General features: G+C 42.8%; 1 protein-coding gene across 10 annotated transcripts in view; it reads right to left on the bottom strand.

Annotated features, from left to right (window-relative positions):
- Positions 1-22,086, bottom strand: part of PTPN4 (protein tyrosine phosphatase non-receptor type 4) — a 239,265-nt gene that overhangs the window by 73,858 nt on the left and 143,321 nt on the right. For all 10 annotated transcript variants that reach the window (XM_036319444.1, XM_036319448.1, XM_036319446.1 and 7 more), the window contains 2 exons: positions 5,934-6,059; positions 2,326-2,484 (listed from right to left, as the gene is read on the bottom strand). In XM_036319444.1, coding sequence (XP_036175337.1) covers positions 2,326-2,484; positions 5,934-6,059 — 285 coding nt within the window. The remainder of the gene's footprint in view (positions 1-2,325; positions 2,485-5,933; positions 6,060-22,086) is intronic.

Genomic DNA, 22,086 nt, shown 5'->3' with positions numbered 1-22,086 from the left:
TTCTCTCTCGTCTATGTTTCTGACTCTCTCTCTCTCTTCCTCTCTGTAAGAAATCAATAAATACATTAAAAAAAAAAAAGAACAGACATATAGATCAATGGAATAGAATAGAGAGCCCAGAAATCGACCCGAACCAATATGCGCAATTAATATTTCACAAAGGAGGCAAGAACATACAATGGAGTCAAGACAGTCTCTTCAATAAATGGGGTTGGGAAAATTGGACAGATACATGAAAAAAAATGAAACTAGACCACCAACTTACACCATACACAAAAATAAACTCAAAATGAGTAAAGGACTTAAATGTAAGATGGGAAACCATAAAAATCCTACAAGACTCCATAGGTAACAAAATCTCAGATATATGCCAAAGCAATTTCTTCACTGATATTGCTCCTAGGGCATTGGAAACTAAAGAGAAAATAAACAAATGGGACTAAATCAAAATAAAAAGCTTCTGCACAGCAAGAGAAACCATCAACAAAACAACAAGAAAGCCCACTGCATGGGAGGACATATTTGCCAAAGTTATCACCGATAAGGGTTTAATCTCCAACATTTATAGGAAACTCATACAACTTAACAAAAGGAAGATAAACAATCCAACAAAAATGGGCAAAGGACCTAAATAGACACTTTTCAAAAGAGGACATTCAGAAAGCCAAGAGACATATGAAAACATGCTCAAAGTCACTAACTATCTGAGAGATGCAAATCAAAACAACAATGAGGTACCATCTCACACCTATCAGAATGGCTATCATCAACAAGTCAACAAACGACAAGTGCTGGAGAGTTTGCGGAGAAAAGGGAACCCTCGTGCACTGCTGGTGGGAATGCAGACTGGTGCAGCCCCTAGGGAAGACAGTATGGAGTTTCCTCAAAAAGTTAAAAGTGGAACTCCCATTTGACCCAGTGATCCCACTTCTAGGAATATATCCCAAGAAACCAGAAACACCAATCAGAAAGGATATATGCACCCCTATGTTCATAGCAGCACAATTTACCATAGCGAAGATGTGGAAACAGCCTAAGTGCCCATCAGCAGATGAATGGATTAGAAAACTGTGGTATATCTACACAATGGAATACTATGCTGCTGTAAAAAAGAAGGAATTCTTACCATTTGCAACAGCATGGATGGAACTGGAGAGCATTATGTTAAGTGAAATAAGCCAGTCAATGAAAGAAAAATACCAAGATCTCACTCATTTATGGATAATAAAGACCATTATAAACTGATGAACAAAAAATATATACAGAGGCAGAGCAGCATTGAACAGACTGTCAAACTACAGCGGGAAGGCCGGGGAGGGTTGAGGGGCGGAAGGGGGAGGGTAAGATATCAACTGAAGGACTTGTATGCATGCATATAAGCATAACCAATGGACACAAGACACTGGGAGGTAGGGGAGGCCAGGGGAATGTCAAGGGGGCGGGGGAGGAAAGATATGTAATACTCTTTGTAATACTTTAAGCAATAAAAAAAGAAAAAAAAAGAAAGACAGTTCAGAAAAAAAGATGTTGCATATTAATATGAGGGGAAAGCATTTTGTACATTAAACTGATGACATATCCGCCGAAACTGGTTTGGCTCAGTGGATAGAGCGTCGGCCTGCAGACTGAAAGGTCCCATGTTTGGTTCCGGTCAAGGGCATGTACCTGGGTTGCGGGCACATCCCCAGTAGGAGATGTGCAGGAGGCAGCTGATCGATGTTTCTCTCTCATCGATGTTTCTAACTCTCTATCTCTCTCCCTTCCTCTCTGTAAAAAAATCAATAAAATATATAAAAAAAAATAAAAATAAAAAATAAACTGATGACATATAGATACTGACTTATGAAGTTGAATTTGTATATCAGTATATAATATGAAATAGGAATGAATTTTAGAAATGTGTACATGGTTTCTATAATTTATTTTCAGTGTGACAGTCATCTTACTTAGTTCTCCTCTGCTACCTAATGTTTCCAAACTGTCTAGTCATCTCATGGGTCCCTTCCTGAAAAATATTTTTAAAAACTCTACCTTTCACTACCTTACTGACTACCACAGTGCTATAGTATCTGCAGAAATATTTAAGTGTATGCACTAAAAGTTCAAAACATATTGAGTCAATAAAGTAATGGAGATTTCTCTTTGGTGAGGGGAGCACCAAGAACTCTCAGAGACAAGTAAGTACATTTGCAAATATATAAAATTTTAAAACATTGCAAAAATAAAATCTTGTATCAAATACCCTAATTTCCAAGAATATTTCAAGTGAAACAATTTGGGGCATTATTATTTACAAGAAGGAAATTGAACAGGAAAAGGTCTTACGGTGATGATTCCAGAATGATGCTGTTAGCTTGTGTTGAAGATGGAGATCTGTGATTCACAAATACTTCGCTTGGGGAAGTGTGAACCACACGGTCTACCAAATGACCAACTGAAGATGGTCGTAACCGGGGTCCCTCTTGTGTGAATGCAGAATTTCGACTACACAAAGAGGAAGAAAACTGAGTGAAAATGTGCTTAATTCAATTTTTAAAATGTTATTTACATGATTCCTTCAAAAAATGGGTGTGTACTTTAAAGACTAACCACATCAACTACTCAGAGTCTCTGACAAAAACAGTGTGACATAAACAGAAAGAACACAGAATAAGAAGTCAAAAACTGAGCTAGAGATAATCATCTACCACAAGGATTTTACCTATTTAGTCATCTATTATCTCTACCAACCTCAATGTTTCTAGGTTTTAGTTACTACAACTTTGTCTTAATCAATACTTATAAAATAAAGGGATAGAATAAATGATTCAGAAATATCTTCTTGCCTGAATTATTTTTGTCATTGTATATTGCATTGTGCACCCACCATCCACAGTCTAATAATAGTCTTCCATCACCATATATTTGGCTCCCTTTTCCTCCCTTCCCTCTGGTAACCACCATACTGTTGTTTGTGTCAATGAGTTTCAGTTTTATATCCCACATCTGAATGAAATCATATGGTTCATAGCTTTCTCTGATTGACTGATTTCACTTAGCATGTTCTTTTTGAATTCTTATGAATTTTTTTATTTATGGGACTTGATTTACTTCCTACGAATAAATACTGAATAACATATTTTTATCCTCATACATGACATAGTCACATGAATTACTATCATTACTACTATTAATTATGCAAGTTAACATTTGAGTACTTATTGTGTGCATTTTGTGCTAGGCATTATTCTAAGCACTTTACTTACAGCATCTCATTTAGTTACAGCATCTCAAACAATAGTATAAGACACTATTATTATAAATATAATTTTATAGATAAAGGACATGGGACAAAGATTAATTAATTTGCTCAAAATTCCAACGTACAGTGACACTAGGACCCATGCTCTTAACCACTATACTGTACTGTCTCTTTAAAATTTAGAAAAAAAGCCAATCTTTTCAGATCATACCTAAAATTGTTTCATTATCAGAGCTACTGCTAATTAATTCAATCATCTAGTTTAAATATCTTGTTCCTGATCACAAATGGATAAATGGCTGGCTGGAAAAGAGCCCAGAAAAATAAATTTCTGGATATTCTTCTAACAAGTTAATTAGCCTTTGAATACAATCTCTTTTAAAGAAAGATGATTTAGCAACCTGCAATTAGCAAGACAGAAACTTTTTAGTCTATTTTTTCTAGTAGTAAGAAAGACATCTAGGTATTAGGTATCATTCTGTGAACCAAACTTTTGATGTATACTTTACTGGCAATATGGTAGAAGTGTATTCTTTGGCTCATAAACATCTACCAGTGACACAATTTTAATGTAGTGTACACTTATTGGATATTAATGTGTATGAGATATTTTTAAAGAAAGACTTGTTCAAATATTGTATTCCATAACAAAATTCAAATATTTTGACTATCAACCTATGGGTTAACAAGGTCTGTCAATGTACTGACTCACATCTGTTTATTAGTACCTTAATTACATATATATATATATTACAACACATTTGTTGGCATTATAAAATGAAGATAACATCTTTGGCTAGTACAAGTTGGTGTTATTATTATTATCTACACAAAAGTATACAGCCTTTGTGAGAAATCCTAGAGTGTAACTCATAAACAGAAAGTGCTGAAAAACACTGCTTCTTAGCATAGCTATGGCCAAGCTTGTGGGAACTGATGTTGGAAACCCCTCTTTCTAGACCAGTGATGGCGAACCTTTTGAGCTCGGAGTGTCAACATTTTGAAAAACCCGAACTTAACTCTGGTGCCGTGTCACATATAGAAATTTTTTGATATTTGCAACCATAGTAAAACAAAGACTTATATTTTTGATATTTATTTTATATATTTAAATGCCATTTAACAAAGAAAAATCAACCAAAAAAATGAGTTCGCGTGTCAAAGGTGTCATAGGTTCGCCATCACTGTTCTAGACCATAGAAAATGGTAGAGCAGTGGCTGGAGTAGGAGCTTAAGTAAGAGAATCATAATCACTTAGAATTTTCAGACAACATATGCTCCTTCAGAAATTCTATTGGAGATCCACATGGAAAAGGATTATGTCAACAACAACCATATTCTCATATTTTAAGTCTAGCAGCAGATTTTGATTTATTGGTTAGGGACCCCTCCTTTAAAAGTTGACTGTGTAAGAAAGTGACTTCCTTGCTGAATGCTCTACTACCTCATCTAATGGGAGGCTGTTATTCCATGCCACTTACACAATGCTAGAGGTTCAGAGAAAGGCTAAGAGGAAATAATGATCTACACTAATAAAAGAGAAAAATGGTAATTGGCGTACGGCGATACCGTTTTCATTGGCTAATCAGGGCTATATGCAAATTAACTGCCAACTAAGATTGGCAGTTAACTGCCAACAAGATGGCGGCTAATTTGCATATGTAGGCACAATGCAGGGAGGCGAAAGGGAAAGCAGGAAGAAGCCCCCTGCCACTGACAGTGATCAGAAACCCAGGGGGGAGCTAAGAGCTGGGGGGCAGGGCAAAGGCGGCCCTGGGGCCATGACCGGAGAATCAGTCGCCTTTGCCGCCCTGGCCAGTGATAGCAGGAAGTAGGGGTGGAGCCAGCGATGGGAGCTGGGCATGGTCGAAGCTGGCAGTCCCAGGAGCTAGGGGTCCTTTGCCTGGGCCTAAAGCAAAGCCCACGATCGCGGCGCCCCCCGCTGCCACTGCAGGTCCCCGCTGCCTGGGCCGGACGCCTAGGCCAGAGGCGTTAGGCCTGGGCAGGGGCGGAGCCTGCAACCGCGGGGAGCTGGGGGTCCCCTGCCCAGGCCTGACACCTCTGCCGGAGGCCTCAGGCCTGGTCAAGGGGCCGATCCTGTGATTGGTGATCGGAGGGTGATGAGGGTCAACTCCTCTGGCTGAGGCATCAGGCCTGGGTGGGGGGCGGAGCCGGGGATTGGGGGGATATGATGGTCCCCTTGCCCAGGCCTGAAGCCTGGGTCAGAGGCGTCAGGCTTGGGCGGGGGGTGGAGCAAGCGATCAGAGGGAGATGGGGGTCCCCTGCCCAGGCATGATTCCTGGGCCAGAAGCCTCAGGCCTGGGCGGGGGCCAGAGCCAGTGATCGGGGGGAGATGGGGGTCCCCTGTCCAAGCCTGACACCTCCGGCGGAGGCGTCAGGCCTGGGCAAGGGGCCGATCAGGCGATCAGAGGGTGATGGGGGTCAACGCCTGAGGGCTCCCAGTATGTGAGAGGGGGGCAGGCTGGGCTGAGGGACACCCCCCCCCCCACACACACACCCAGTGCATGAATTTCGTGCACTGGGCCCCTAGTCTGCAATAACAAAAATCATATCTAACCAAAGTTTAAATAAGAAAGATTTACATATTTTGATCTTCAAGTAATGGACATATACAGTCAATAATTTAGAAATGAGCAAAATGAACACCTGATGTGTGTGAGTCTGCACTTACTGATTAGGCGTCCCAGGCGGAGATCGTGATGGAAGGCTTTGTGTTTCCAACCTGTCATCAGATACTGAATTTCTGCTTACTACTTCCCAATCCATTAATTTTCGTGCCAAGGGTTTACTTGGGGATCTGCCGAAATAATTTCGTATGTAACAATTTTTAATTTTATGCACCAAACTATAAGCCAAAACTTAGAATTTATATTAACATATCACATTCTAGATGAGTAAACATAGTTTACTTTTCAGAAATTACTGCAGTCGGAGGCTATTTACCAAATACTTTCCTAAGAAAGAAAATCTGCTTTATATTAAGGAAGAAAAGATAAGCTAGAAAAAGTAGGAGGGAAAATAGGGAAAAGGAGAAAAAGAAAAGAAACCAGAAAAAAAGGAGAAAAGGAAAAAGCAAGGGAATAGATGGCTACCAAAAATTTTCTCAAATATCAATATTGTAGATATTGTCTCTTCCTATTCCAGAGTCTCTGAAACCGTTGGACGTATTAAATAATTCCTAGCGTATTATCTCCTGAATGCCCTTAAATCTAAACCCTGATCCTCTGCCTCAGTGAGGACAGGGCAAAAATGAAAGCTATGTATCGTACATTTTATTTGAATTTTTTTCCTTCTAATATGTAGTATGCCAGTGGATATTTTTCTTTCTTTCAATTATAAAGGCAGTGTTTATTAAAATCCCTTTCCCTTTCCCTTTCCTTTCCTTTTTAAATTCTTTATTGCTGAAAGTATTACACATGTCTCCTTCCCCCCTCATTGACCTCTCCCCGCCCATTTAGAAGGTTAACTATTCTGTCTCATGGTGGGAAATAAAAGAATATGTTTTGTTACCTATTTATATATTGTCAGCTATCACCTTTTCAGAAAAGATACTGATCTTTGCAGAGATTAAACATCTTCAGAATTTTAGGTAAGTTAACAACTAAAGTCTTTTTTGTATGCAAATTCAAATAGTAGAGAAAATTCATGGAAAATATATGACATCTATTTAAATTTTAGTTTTTTGATATGCAGAGCTAGTATGGAGGCTAATATTATGAATTAAACTACGTGTATAAAAACAAACAACAAATTATCTTATAAATGATAGTTTTATATTTAAGAAATTCACTGAAAATAAATAAATAAATAAATAAATTCACTGAAGAACAGAGAGAAAGAATGGGCTAAAAAAAAGCATGGTAACAATAACCAAGAGTACTCAATAAAATTTATGTACAAACCAGGAAGCACATTTGGACTTATATTTACTTTCTTAGTGTATTCTAATCTCTCCTCTGTTCGCCTGTTTATTTTCTACAATATTTTACTAGTCTTATTCTTTTAAAGTTACTATATTATTTGTCTTGTATTTTATTTCTACATATTTTAAATCCCAGAAGATAGTATTGGGTTGGTATTCTTTTATATTTATTTACATATTTTCCCATTACATTAGTCTTTATTCTTTTCTGCATTTCCACGTATTCTCTCTTGAATTATTTTCTTTTGTAGAAAATGTTTTCTTCTGCCAAAAACATTTTCTTCTGCAACCCCCCCCAAATAAACAGCAACCCCCCCCCCCCCACACACAAAAAACCATGATGGGTGGGGACCCAAAATCCCAATTCTGACCTTACAACTTGTATCTATGTTATTAGTACGCTATATAATCTTAAGGTCCTTCACTACTTCCTGAATTTTATAATATATCTAAGTTTTCAGTGCAATGTTTTAGTCTATTAATTTTACTAAACCATGAGTAACAAATTATTTGTGAATCCAAACCACACAAATGCCTATCATTTCATATATTTATTGCCAAAGCCTTTTTAGTTTGGCCTATTGGCCTAATGACATCTCCTTAATATAAGAACATTTAACATTTGCTAGGAGAAGTAAATGTTATCAATTAAAAAATAAAAAAGGATGTTGACTCAGATTTCATTTTTTCATAAGTGAATTTGAAGTTTTTAAAGCATGAACTTTAGCATCTAAGGCTCTCTTATAAATGCTAATTCTTAATGTTAAACTACTAAATGTAAGCTGTAAGAGAATTTACTAACTATAGTTAGGAGATCAACTACTTTCATTTTCTAAGAGAGGAAAAAAAGTCATTTGAAGGTGGAAAAAATCCAGTTATACTCACCTAGTATAAAGCGTCAGAACACGACTGTTGTTAATAAACTAAACATGGTTATAAATGCTTTGCATTTAAAACTAAATTTCAAGTATTTTATTAACAGTTTTAACCTCAGAGACCCACCCACTCAGGCTTGCTGTCTATGTTTCCTGTTAAGTGTGGAAATTTCAGAGAAAAAAATACCACACATCATCAGTGTGTTTGCAATGTGGTAAATTCATATTCTGACCATGGCACCTCTATTTTATGTTGCATGAGAACATTCTTTTGCTTTCTTAGATATTATATGACAATTGAAAGTGTAAAAGCAATTCAAAAAGTTGATATAAGTAAAACACAGTTAATTTATTTATTATTGCTAAATAAAAATCAACCTTACATGAAAAGTCTAAGGAGAAATCAGTTCTATTTATACTGCTAACTCTAGAATTCTCTAATACTTTAAAAGAATGGGTGAATTTAATAACTGCTAAAACCATTTGAGTATTTTTGGTAGATGTGCATCAGGTCACCACAACAAGATTCTGATATATTATAAAAACCACTCCAGAAAAGCTTAATCTTTCAGAGTTAGCAGTAGTATTAACACTTTGTCCCAGGTGATGACCTATTACTTCAAAGAGGATTCATACAATTCTGGAATGACAAAAGAAATAGGACGGCTATTTGGGGTTTATGGTATTGGAATTTTAGCTATACTATTCACTGAATGATGTATATCTGATTTATAAAATCACCTATTAAACAATTTCACATTTTAATAATGCATATACAAAATGAAGAACTAAGACTCAGGTGTAACTGCATATTTCTAGAAATCTGATATGATCAAAATATTAAAACACTAGAGGCCCGGTGCACAAAAATTTGTGCACTGGTGGTGGGGGGGGAGGGTGTCCCTCAGCCCCACTTGTGCCCTCTCACAGTCTGGGACCCCCTCGGGAGATAACGACCTGCTGGCTTTGGCCCACTCCTGGGTGGCAGAGGGCAGGCCCAATCCCTAGGTGCAGCCCCTGGTCAGGCTCAGAGCAGGGCTGATTGGGGAGTTGAGGCGTCGCCCCCTGTCATGCACAAAGCAGGGTGGATCGGGAGGTTGTGATGCCACCCCCAGTCACGGTCAGGGTAGGGCCAATTGGGGTGTTAGGGCGCCGCCCCCTGTAACACTCAAGGCAGGGTCGATGGGGAGGTTGGGGCGCCACCCCATCATGCACAGAGCAGGGCCGATGAGAGGGTTGGGGCTCCATACCCTGTCACCCACAGAGCAGGGCCGATCAGGGAGTTGGGGCACTCCGCCATCACACTCGGGGCAGGGCCGATGGGGAGGTTGCGGCTCCACCCCGTCACATGGGTGGAGGGCTCCACCCCATCACAGAGCAGGGCCCATGGGGGTGTTGGGGCGCTGCACCCTGTAACACACAGAGCAGGGCTGATCAGGGGATTGGGGAGCTCCCCCCTATCAGGCACAGAGCAGGGCCAATCAGGGGGTTGGGGCGCCTTCCCCTGTCACGAACAGAGCAGGGCGGATAGGGAAGTCATGGCACCGCCCCGTCACAAACAGAGCCGCAGGGTGACCAGGGGCTTGGGCGCTACGCCTGTCACACTGCTCCAGGGGCCAGGAGGCCTCGCGTCTCCGCTGATCCCGGTGCTGGGAGGCCTCGCGGCTCCGCATGACACGGGCAGTGAGGCCTCGCTGCTCCGCTGATCCTGGTGCCAGGAGGCCTCGCAGCTCCGCTGACCCCAGTGCTGGGAGGCCTCAAGGCTCTGCTGATCCCGGGTTCAGGAGGCCTCACGGCTTCCCTGATCCCGGTGCTGAGAGGCATATTAACCTTTTACTATATAGGATAGAGGCCTCCTGTACGGGTGGGAGCTGGCTGGTTTGCCCTGAAGGGTGTCCTGGATCAGGGTGGGGGTCCCGCTTGGGTGCCTGGCCAGCCTGGATGAGGGGATGATAGCTGTTTGCAGCTGGTCACACCCCCTTCAGGGTGGGGGTCCCCACTGGGGTGCCTGGCCAGTCTGGGTAGGGGCTAAGGGCTGTTTTCAGGCTGGCGGGTGACTGAAGCTCCCAACTTCTTTTTTTTTGTTTTTTTATTCTGGGATTTATTTACCTTCTAAGACTGTCCCTGGAACTGAGAGCCGGCTTTAGCTCGGAGGCCTCGGCTGCTGAAAGCAGGTATCTGGTTTGTTTGGGTTCTATAATTGAAACACTGTTGCAACACCAGCTCGGCCCGGCTAGCGAAAGCGTGGGAACTGTTTAGTTTCTATAATTGCAACATTGTTTCTTAGAGTGCAAGCTCAGAGCCCAGCAGCGGCAGGTGGGGAACCTTGGATTCCTCCATCACTGGAGCAAGCAAGCCTCCTGTTTGCTTCAGCTGCCTGGCTGCCGGCCGCCATCTTGGTTGACAGTTAATTTGCATATCGCCCTGATTAGCCAATGGGAAGCGTGTCGGAGGTACGGTTAATTAACATGTTCGTCTATTATTAGATAGGACTAATAGCACGGTGCACGAAATTCGTGTACTGGGGAGGGTCGGGGGGGGGGTAAGGGCCCCTCATTCTGGCCTTCACCCTCTCCAATCTGAGACCCCTCAGGGAATGTCCAACTACCTGTTTGTGCCCACACTTCTAACAGATAACAGCTCCATTGTTGTTTCTTTCTTATGCTTAAAACCATTGGAATTAGTAGGTATTCAAAGTGTGTATACATTTTGGGGGGACACCCTGTGTATCTCTAGTCAGCGGTGAAAGAAACCAACAGCAGATCTGGAACCCCCAGACAGGGAACCTCACTCACTCCCCACATGTCTCCCCACTTCACTTTCCACCTTCGTGGGCAGCAGGAGAATCAACGTTTTCTCTCATTAATTTGGAAAAGCACATCCTGTCACCTGCTGCCTGGCAGGAGTGCGCTAGTACCCAAGCAAGCGAGGCTCAGTCAGGGCAGCCTTTGCTCATGGGTGCTGGCACCCAAAGTGCACATTCCTCCTCTACAGTTGCCCCGACTATCCCACTGTTTCACTGAGAGGACGGAATTCCTCTCCGCCTCTGGGTTCTTGATCTTGAATGCTGACCGAAGGCACCTCAGCAAGGCCCGCGCCCACCAGGTGTGTCTGGCTGCACCTGCTCCTGCCTCAGCACCTGCATTAACCCCCTAGAGGTGATCTTGTAGCTGCACTGGCCTCCGTGGGAACAGGGTATCACCACTCCACCCTCTCACTGTCATCTCACAGGCGCCCACCCTCAGCACCCAGAACACCCAGACACTCTCCAAAGGACGTGAGCACATCAGAGGGGATGTGTGCACAACCTGTGGGGGTGTTAGGCATGCTGGGTTGATGGAACTGCAGTGGAGAGTCGGGGGGAACTTGTGCACGCCTTGGTTTGCAACTGTTGCAGGCGCGGGAGGGTGGCAGTGTGCTGGGGGATGTTCGCACGCCGGGGGGGGGGGGGGGGGGGATGTGCACACCGGAGGCCTCTGGCTTTGCAGATCCGCAAACCCCTGTGGTGTGGCCAGGAGGACATCAGTCTGGCCCGCCACGGTGGCTGTCCCTGCGATCCTGCACCTTCTGGGCGAGGAGGCGGATCTTGCGTAGGCACGCCTGGGCACTGATGGCCTGCAGGCGCTACTTCAGCTCAGCCTGCAGGCTCCGCTTGGTGCCCTCACAGCTGTCACCACCACCATGTGTGGAGTACAGGCTGCCCTCCGCCGGCCTGCCTCCCCTGTCCAGAGGCTCTCTGCGCTGCTCACCTGCCCAGAGTGACTGGGGCTGGGTGGAAGCCAGGCGTCCTGCCCTGCCCAACCCCTGCTGATCCGCCCCTGTGCGAGCTGCCTCCCCGCCGGGAAGGGTCACGGATCCGGGTCCCGGGACCGCGGACAGCCTCAAGCACTGCCCCCCGCCCGGCAGGGTCACAGATCCGTGTCTTGGTCCTGTGGACAGCCTCAAGTGCTGCCCCCCGGCCCACCAGGTCACGGATCTGGGTCCCAGGCCGTGGACAGCCTCAAGCGCTGCCCCCGCCCGCCAGGTCATGGATCCGGGTCCCAGACCGCGGACAGCCTCAAGCGTTGACCCCCCCCTCCCCCCGCCCGGCAGGTCACAGATCCGGGTCCCAGACCAGGTCCCGGACTGCCGGCCGCCTTCAGTATGCAAATTAGCTGCCATCTTGTTGCTTCAGGGTGGGGGTCCCGACAGGGGTGTCTGGCCAGTCTGGGTGAGAGGCTGAGGGCCGTTTTCAGGCTGGTGGGCGACTGAAGCTCCCAACTTCCCCTTTTTTTCTTTAATCTGGGATTTATTTACCTTCTATGGCTGTCACTGGAGCTGAGAGCTGGCTTTAGCTCTGAGGCCTGGCTGCAGCTCTGAGACCTCAGCTGCTGAAAGCAGGGATCTGGGTTTGTTTGGATTCAATAATTGAAACACTGTTGCGATCCTGCTGGCTGAAGCCCGGCTGGCCGAAAGCAGGTTTCTGGGTTTTGTTTAACTTCTATAATTGCAACACTGTTTCTTATAGAGTGCAAGCTCAGAGGCCGGCAGCGGCAGGCGGGGAACCATGGCTTCCTCCATCACTGGAGCAAGCAAGCCTCCTGATTGCTTCAGCTGCCTGGCTGCCGGCCGCCATCTTGGTTGGCAGTTAATTTGCATATTGCCCTGATTTGCCAATGGGAAGCGTGTCAGAACTACGGTTAATTACCATGTTTGTCTATTATTAGATAGTATTAATACTTATAAGAAAGTCATTTGCATGTGATATTAACATCCTATCTAATAAAAGAGTAACATGCAAATTGACCATACCCCCGAATGCTTCCCATTGGCGAATCAGGGCGATATGCAAATTAACTGCCACCCAAGATGGCGGCCGGCAGCCAGGCAGCTGAAGCGAACAGGAGGCTTGCTTGCTCCAGTGATGGAGGAAGCCAAGGTTCCCCACCTGCCGCTGCTGGCCTCTGAGCTGCAGTCTAAGCAACTATGTTGCAATTATAGAAGCTAAACAAGCTCCAGATAGCTGCTTTCAGCCAGCTGGCCTCGGAGCTTAGAGTGGCAGTGATGGCAACAGTGTTTCAATTATAGAAGCTAAACAAACCTAGAAACCTGCTTTCAGCAGCCGAGGCCTCAAGCTGGAGCCGGCCTCAGAGCTAAAGCCGGCTCTCAGTTCCAGTGACAGCCATGGAAAGGAAATAAATCCCAGAAAAAAAAAAGAAAAAAAGGAGATGCTGGGAGCTTCAGTCACCCGCCAGCCTGAAAACGGCCCTCAGCCCTTCACCCAGACTAGACAGGCACCCTAGTGGGACCCCCACCCTGAAGGGGGTGTGACCAGCTGCAAACAGCCATCATTTCCTCATCCAGGCTGGCCAGGCACCCCAGTTGGGACCCCTACCCTGAGCCAGGACACTCTTCAGGGCAAACCAGCTGGCCCCCACCCGTTCATCAGGCCTCTATTCTATATAGTAAAAGGGTAATATGCAAACTGACCCTAACAGCAGAAGGACTGGGAATGACTGGTCACTATGACACACACTGACCACCAGGGTGCAGACGCTCAATGCAGGAGCTGCCCTCTGGTGGTCAGGGCGCTCTCACATGGGAGGAGCTCTGCTCAGCCACAAGCCAGGCTGATGGCTGCCAGTACAGCAGTGGTGGTGGGAGCCAATCCTGCTTCCTCAGTAGTGCTACGGATGTCCGACTACAGTTTAGGCCTGCTCCCTGCTGGTAAGTGGACATCCCCTGAGGACTGCCAGGCTGCCAGAGGGATGTCTGATTGCCATCTTAGGCCCAATCCCCGGGGAGTGGGCCTAAGCCAGCAGGTGGTCATCCCCCGAGGGTTCCCAGACTGCGAGAGGGCACAGGCCAGGCTGAGGGACCCCCCCCCCCTGCCCCCCAAGTGCACAAATTTTTGTGCACCGGGCCTCTAGTTAATATATAAATACAGCTATGATTTGGTACTCATATTAGGACATCACACTACAGTAGAACTAGTTATGAAATCATGTTCAACATTTTTATAAATATCAAGTGAATAAAGTTTAAGTTTCTGGTTAGAAACAGAAGAAAAAAATGTTATTTTGTTATGATGCAGTTTTAACAGAAAATAATCAGAAAAGCATTTACTTTGATTTTAATGTTTGAAAGGAGTGTTGCAAATAAGTTAAGAGCTAGGACAAATACATTTTTAATTAAAACAACCAAGTTGATAGGACGTAGACTCTTTCTCAAGAGCAATTTCAAGGAAACCAATTTCAAATTAACATTTTACTGTGCAGGTCCTTAGTAATGTCTAACTGGAAACAGGGTACCTAGGACTGTAAAAGGGAGGATTCTGAATAATTTCAGTAGCTACGTTCACTAAGGTAGGCATCTCTGAGTTCTCATGGTATTTTTTTCTCCTTTCCTAAATGACCAAACCACTAATATAACATCAATATTTATATTTAATAGAGAAACAGTATTTTCCTCAAAAATCTAAAAGAAAGAAATAATAAATCAACTTCAAAACTTGTTTGAACAAATGCTGAATTACATCATTCAAACTGAAGAGTGAACTTATCACAGCAAAATGGTATAGCCCTAACTAGCTAAATCCTTCCTATATCAAGGCATTTTCATTGATGGCATTCCTTCTGGGTGGATTATTAATTATTAACAGACCAATTAGGATAGGATGAGGGTAAGCCAGGAAGGAAGAAAAACAAGTGCAGTAAATTTTATTGCTCAAACACATATAATGATATTTTTTTTTGTTTCATATATTCTTACTTCAAGGAACTTATACTATTATTTTAAATTTATTTTTATAAGCATTCAGGGCATAGTAATGGCAAAGCCTCAGATAGCCTAAGCAATGACTTGGACTCTGGAGGCATGGAAGTCCCAGGGAAAAGGGAAGAATCCTAAAGTTATATCTACAGTTTAGGATAAAAGGGTTTAACTATTTAACAATTTACTGACATTATAAATGACTGTAGATTTTTCAACATTAAAAAAATGCCCAAGGATTAAAAATGGCAGCAGAGTAAGTAGATGCTGCACGGACATGCTCCAAGAAACAAACTGGTATTACAACTAAAATACAGAAAAACTTTTTGAATAATCAACAGAAAACTCGCTGGAGAGAACCCTGACACCTAAGGACCGAAAGTGGAGACTGCATGGAGACCAGCAGGAGGGGTGGAGGCAAAAGGACTGGCTGGGTGCCCACAGACAGCAACTGAAGGCCTGGAGAGATATCTCAGATGTGGGAGGTTGCCACTGAGAACTCTGGGATCTAATCCTGAAGCTGGGCAGCCAAACATAGAGCACCAAAACTGAGGAGGGTTCCCACAAACATCAGGCTGTGAAAAGCAGCGGGGTGCTGTCTGCCAGAGTAACAGCTGAAAACATGGATCATTCACAAACATAAACCACATGTTAGGACACAAAACAAGTCTCTACAAGTCCAAGAAGATCAAAATCATACCAAGCATCTTCTCAGTTCACAGTGAAATGAAATTAGAAATCAATTACAGGAAAACACACAAAACATTCAAACACATGAAGGCTAAATAGCATGTTATTAAACAATGAATGGGTTACCAAGGAGATCAAGAAAGAAATAAAAAACTTTCTAGAAACCAATGAAAATGAACACACAAGCCCAAATCTCTGGGACACAGCAAAAGCAGTCCTGAGAGGGAAGTTCATATATAGCACGACAGGTATACCTCAAAAAACAAAAAAAAAAATCAGCAATAAACTATTTAAACCTACAACTTAAAGAAATAGAAAGAAAACAACAAGAAAAGCTCAGACCAAGTAGAAGGAAGGAAATAATAAAGATTAGAGCAGGAATAAATAACACAGAGACTAAAAAAACTATACAAAAAAATCAACGAAAGCAAGAGTTGGTGCTTTGAAAGGATAAACAAAATTGATAAACTGTTAGCCAGACTCATCAAGAAACAAAGAGAGAGGACCTAAATAAATAAGATCAGAAACGAAAGTGGAGGAGTAACCACTGACACCACAGAAATACAAAGGATTGTAAGACAATATTATGAACAACTATATGCCAACAAGCTGGACAATGTGGATGAAACAGACAAATTCCTAGAAAAATACAATCTCCAAAAATGAATCAGGAAGAATAAAAACCCTGAATAGACCAATAACAACTGATGAAATATAAGCAGTAATCAAAAAACTTCTACCAAACAAAAAGCCCAGGTCCAGACGGTTTCACAGGGGAGTTTTACCAAACATTCAAAGAAGAACTAACATCTATACTTCTCAAACTATTTCAATAAATCCAAGAGAAAGTAATACTTCCAAACTCTTTTTATGAGGCCAGCATTATCCTAATTCCAAAACCTGATAAAGACAGTACAAGGAAAGAGAGTTACAGGCCAATGTCCCTGATGAACATAGATGCTAAAATCCTCAACAAAATATTAGCAAATCACATCCAACAATATATTAAAAAGATCATACACCAGATCAAGTGGGATTTATTCCAGGGATGCAAAACTGGTACAAAATTTGCAAATCAGTAAACGTGATATATCACATAAACAAATTGAAAGACAAAAGTCACATGATCATATCAATACATGCAAAAAAAAAATTCAACAAAATGCAACACCCATTCTTTTTTTTTTTTTTTTAAATATATTTTATTGATTTTTTACAGAGAGGAAGGGAGAGAGAGAGAGAGAGTTAGAAACATCGATGAGAGAGGAACATCAATCAGCTGCCTCGTGCACACCCCCTACTGGGGATGTGCCCGCAACCAAGGTACATGCCCTTGACCAGAATCAAACCTGGGACACTTCAGTTCGCAGGCCGACGCTCTATCCACTGAGCCAAACCAGTCGGGGCAGCAACACCCATTCTTGATAAAAACACTCAGCAAAGTGGTAATAGAGAGAGCATATCTCAACATGATAAAAGCCATATATGACATATACCCATTATCATACTCAGTGGGCAAAAACGAAAACCATTTTTCCTAAGAACAGGAACAAGACAGGGATGCCCACTCTCACCACTCCTGTTAGACATAGTACTGGACGTGCTAGCCATAGCAATCAGCCAAGAAGCAGAAATAAAAGGCATCCAAATTGGAAAAGAAGAAGTAAAACTGTCATTATTTGCAGATGACATGATATTGTACACAGAAAACCTCAAAAACTCCATAAAAAAACTACTAGACTTAATAAATGAATTTGGCATTGTAGCAGGATACAAAATCAACACCCAGAAATCTATGGCTTTTTTATACACCAATAATGAATTCACAGAAAGAGAAACTAAAAAAACAACCCAATTTACCATTGCAACAAAAAATATTAAGATACCTAGGAATAAACTTAAGGAAGTAAAAGACCTTTACCCAGAAAACTACAGGATGTTGAAAACAAGAGAGAGAGGAAGACATAAACAAATGGAAGAATATACCATGTTCATGAATTGGTAGAATCAACATCATTAAAATGTCTATACTACCCAAAGCAATCTATAAATTCAATGCAATCCCCATTAAAATGCCAACGGCATACTTCAAAGACATAGAATGAACTCTCCAAAAATTCATCTGGAATAAAAAAAGACCCCAAAAAGCTGCAGCAATCTTGAGAAAAAAGAACAATGTTGGAGGGATCATAATACCAGATATCAAACTATACTACAAAGCCACTGTTCTCAAAACTGCCTGGTATTGGCACAAGAAAAGACCTATAAACCAGTGGAAAAGAACAGATAACCCAGAAATCAACCCAAGCCATTATGCTCCAATTAATATTTGACAAAGGATGGAATGTTCTAAAGATGTCATATAGTCCATCTGTTCTAGTGAGTAGCTTAGGATTACTGTTTCTTCCCTAATTTTTTGTCCAGAGGACTTATCCAGTGATGTTAATGGGGTATTAAAGTTTCCTACTATGACAGTATTGTTGTCAATCTCTCCCCTGATACCTTCCAGAAGTTTTTTTTATGTATTTGGGTGCTCCAGCATTGGGTGCATATATGTTTACCAGAGTTATATTCTCTTGTTGTATTGATCCCTTTAGAATTATGAAGTGGCCTTCCTTGTCTCTTGTTATCGTCTCCACTTTGAGGTCTATCTTGTCAGATATAAGTATTGCTACCCCAGCTTTTTTTTTTCATTTCCATTTGCCTGATAAATATTTTTCCATCCTTTCACTTTCAGTCTGTGTAAGTCCCTTGTTCTGAGGTGGGTCTTCTGTAGACAGCATATATATGGGTCATATTTTCTTATCCATCAGTCCGTCGATGTCTTTAGATTGGAGCATTTAGTCTATTTATGTTTAATGTTATTATTGACAGGTACTTGCTTGTAGCCATTTCTGTACTTTATGCCTGTGTTCCTCCTCCATTTCTATTTCTTCTTTTTACAGCATTCCTTTTAGCATTTCTTGCATTGCTGGCTTGGTAGTGATAAACTCTGTTAGCATTTTTTTTGTCTGAGAAGCTCCTGATTTCCCCTTCAATTTTGATTGATAGTCTTGCTGGATAGAGTATTCTTGGATTCAGTCATTTGCTTTGCATCACTTTGTATACTTCATTCTTTTTCTCTTCTAGCTTGGTGTGTTTCTGTTGAGAAATCATTAGATAATCTGATGGGGGATCCTTTGTAGGTAACTCTCCATCTCTCTCTTGCAGCCTTTAAGATTCTTTGTCGTGAACATTTGCTATTGTAATTATGATGTTTCTTGGTGTGGGTCTTTTGGGATTCATCTTGCTTCAGACTCTGTACTAGAGTGACTTTTTCCTTTCCCATATCAGGGAAGTTTTCTGTCATTATTTCTTCAAATAGATTCTCTAATCCAGTGGTTCTCAACCTTCCTAATGCCGTGGCCCTTTAATATAGTTCCTCATGTTGTGGTGACCCCCAACCATAAAATTATTTTTGTTGCTACTTCATAACTGTAATTTTGCTACTGTTATGAATCGTAATGTAAATATCTGATATACAGGATGTATTTAGGCGACCCCTGTGAAAAGGTCGTTCGACCCCCAGGTTGAGAACCGCTGCTCTAATCTGGAACCCCTATTATGCATACTAGTATGTTACCTTGTTTCGTGTTGTCCCAAAGCTCCCTTAGGCTCTCCTCCTGCTTTTTTAATTTTTTTTTCTCTAGTTGCTGTTCAGATTGGGCTTGTTTCTATATCTTATCTTCTAACTCAGTAATTCGGTCCTTTGCTTCTTCTAGTCTACTGTTGAAACCTTCCATAGCGTTTTTGATTGTAGCTATATCATTTTTTATTTCTTCCTGAATTTTTGCACAGGTTGTTGATTTTCTCATCCATATGGTTTATGAACTGTATGACCATTATTCTGAATTCTTTCTGTCATACTGCATGCCTCTGTTTCACTTATTTCCTTTCTTGGCGATACCGTCTTTTATTTCCTCTGGGGATTGTTTTGTTGTCTCCCCATTCTAACTATCACTAGAAGGTCCAAAAGGCAAGTTGCGGGGGCCTGAACCGTGTGCACTGGGAGCATCGCACCACCCAAGTGTCACTGGAGAGCTCTGACACCAAGGCGTGTGGCTGCCGTGGGTCGGTGGGAGCCATGCACGCTGAGAATCAGTCATCAGTGCTCAGTGCTGCCTCTCATGTGGAGAATCAGGGTGCCCGGTCTACTTGGAGAGCCGGGTTGCACAGCCACTCTGTGTCAGGGGGAGGCCCACTCCTGCGCCGTGGGAACCAGACTCCTGTATGAGGGCCCAGAGTTGAAATCAGGTAGCGGAGCGCCCTGTTTTGGAGGGAGGCCCACTCCTGCGCCATGGGAAACAGAATCCCATGTGTGTGCAAGTCCAGAGTCAAAGTTAATTTGCACAGTCGCCCTGTGTTGGCAGGAGGACTGCTCGCACAGAGTGGGTCTGGCAGGTCCTATGCCACCGCAGCGGGCCGTCGGGGAGGGAGATGGGCTCTGTGACTCACAGAAATCTGCAGCTGGGATGTCTGGACTCTTGGTGTCCATGGGTCTGCATTTGTGGTGGCAGGTCTTTGTCCCGAGTGGTTGTAAGATCCTGGATTGCGTCTGAGACCAGATTGGGTAGTGGTGAGGCTGGAATCCAAGTCACAAGTAGTCCTGTTCTTCAAGATGGCATGCTCTCTGTGCCCACCCCAGAGTATCCATGGTGGCAGTGGGGTTATGCAACCCAAGACAGCCCAGTCTGGCAGCCCCCTGGAAGACCCACAGTATCTAACTATCCCTAGCTCTCTCTCTCTCTCTCTCTCTCACACACACACACACACCACACTCCTCTATCGCTCCCTCACTCACTCACACATTCTCTCTCCCTGCCTTCTTGCCGGTCGCTATCTTTTTTCCAGTGCCAGTGAATATTTAATTATTTATTGGATGATCCTGTTAAAAGCGTTGCTCAGAAGAAAAAAAAAGAAAAAGAGTGTTGCTCAGGCATATCAAACTAGACCCGTGCCAATTTAACATCTTTTTCCATTACAAATTTGTTCTCCTTTCTATATCTCATCTGTTGTATATCATTTAAATTTGACTTTCTTTCCAGATATGCCTGTAGCTAAAACATCTCTATCCAATTGGTCATTTATTTCTACTATTTCTACTTATAAGTTGTGCCCCAAATTTGATCCTCCACTCACTGCCAATATTTTAGTTCAGGACTTCATTATTTTCACTTGGATTACTGCAATAACCTGGGAAACAGACTCCCGTGTGTGTGCAAGTCCAGAGTCAAAGTTAACTGCATGCCTCTGTTTCACTTATTTCCTTTCTTGGTGATTGCTCTTTTTCTTTCCTCTGGGGATTGTTTTATTGTCTCCCCATTCTAACTATCACTAGAATGTCCCAACGCCAAGTTGCGGGGGGGGCGGGGGGGAGAGAGACCTGGTCTCTGGGTACTCAGTCTCTATTTCTCATCTGTTCTCTATCCTTGCTCATAAAAACATTTTCTAAAACATAAATTTAATCACCTCACTTCACTTGTTAAAAGTAAATTGGCTATTAGCAGATCTTAAAAAAGTGAAGACAATTAAATGCCATCCAAATAAAAAGCAACTCATTTCTTAACATGATTAAAAAATATATGGAAATGACTGGATAATACATGGCATGTTGTTTCTCAAAACTTTTTTTAAAATGTAAACCATTTAATTCTAAATCAAATCACTTTCCCAACAGTGAAAATTAGCAACTGTTCAAGGTATGCCACTGTACATGGTGACCTTTTCTGTCTGTGGCTGGGACCTGATCCTGACCCACAAAGGCAGCAGGAGTAGGAGTAGAGACTAAGAACATAGAAAACACACACAAATGAAAGGAAAACTGCCTTGGCAGGGGGCAAGGTGGTGAGCCTGCAGAGGGGTGGCGAGAAGGGGGCTCTATTTCAGGCTGGGCCAGCAGTGCCAAATCGGCTTTTCTGCCCCAGCTCCTGGCAGAGGATGAGTGGGGACCTAAAAGATTAAAATCAAAGGGCAGGTAGCCAACCTGGCTTTGCTACTTGGTTCCTAGGATACCACTGTTGGTAGAGCTCATCTGGGCTCACTTCCTTTGATTCCAAGTGATTATACCTTTTTATTTTATTTATTTATTTATTTATTTTTTTAATATATTTTTTTATTGATTTTTTAGGAGAGGAAAGGCGAGAGACAGAGAGCCAGAAACATCGATGAGAGAGAAACATCGATCAGCTGCCTCCTGCACATCTCCCACTGGGGATGTGCCCGCAACCCAGGTACATGCCCTTGACCGGAATTGAACCTGGGACCCTTCAGTCCGCAGGCCGACGCTCTATCCACTGAGCCAAACCGGTTTCGGCGATTATACCTTTTTAAATCCACACCTGAGGATATATTTTTATTGACTTTAGAGAGAAATGGAGAGAGAGAGAGAGGGAGGGAGGGAGGGAGAGAGAGAGAAAAACATCGACTGGTTGCCTCTCTTATGCATCCTGATCAGGGATCGAACTTGCAACCTGGGTATATGCTCTGACTGGGAAGCAAACCTAAAACCTTTGGAGCTACGGGATGATGCTCCAACCGAGCCACCCAGC

The sequence above is a fragment of the Myotis myotis genome, unplaced genomic scaffold (assembly GCF_014108235.1).
Source record: "Myotis myotis isolate mMyoMyo1 unplaced genomic scaffold, mMyoMyo1.p scaffold_m19_p_8, whole genome shotgun sequence".
NCBI classification, from domain to species: Eukaryota; Metazoa; Chordata; class Mammalia; order Chiroptera; family Vespertilionidae; genus Myotis; species Myotis myotis.
This window is presented reverse-complemented; position numbering and strand designations above follow the sequence as displayed.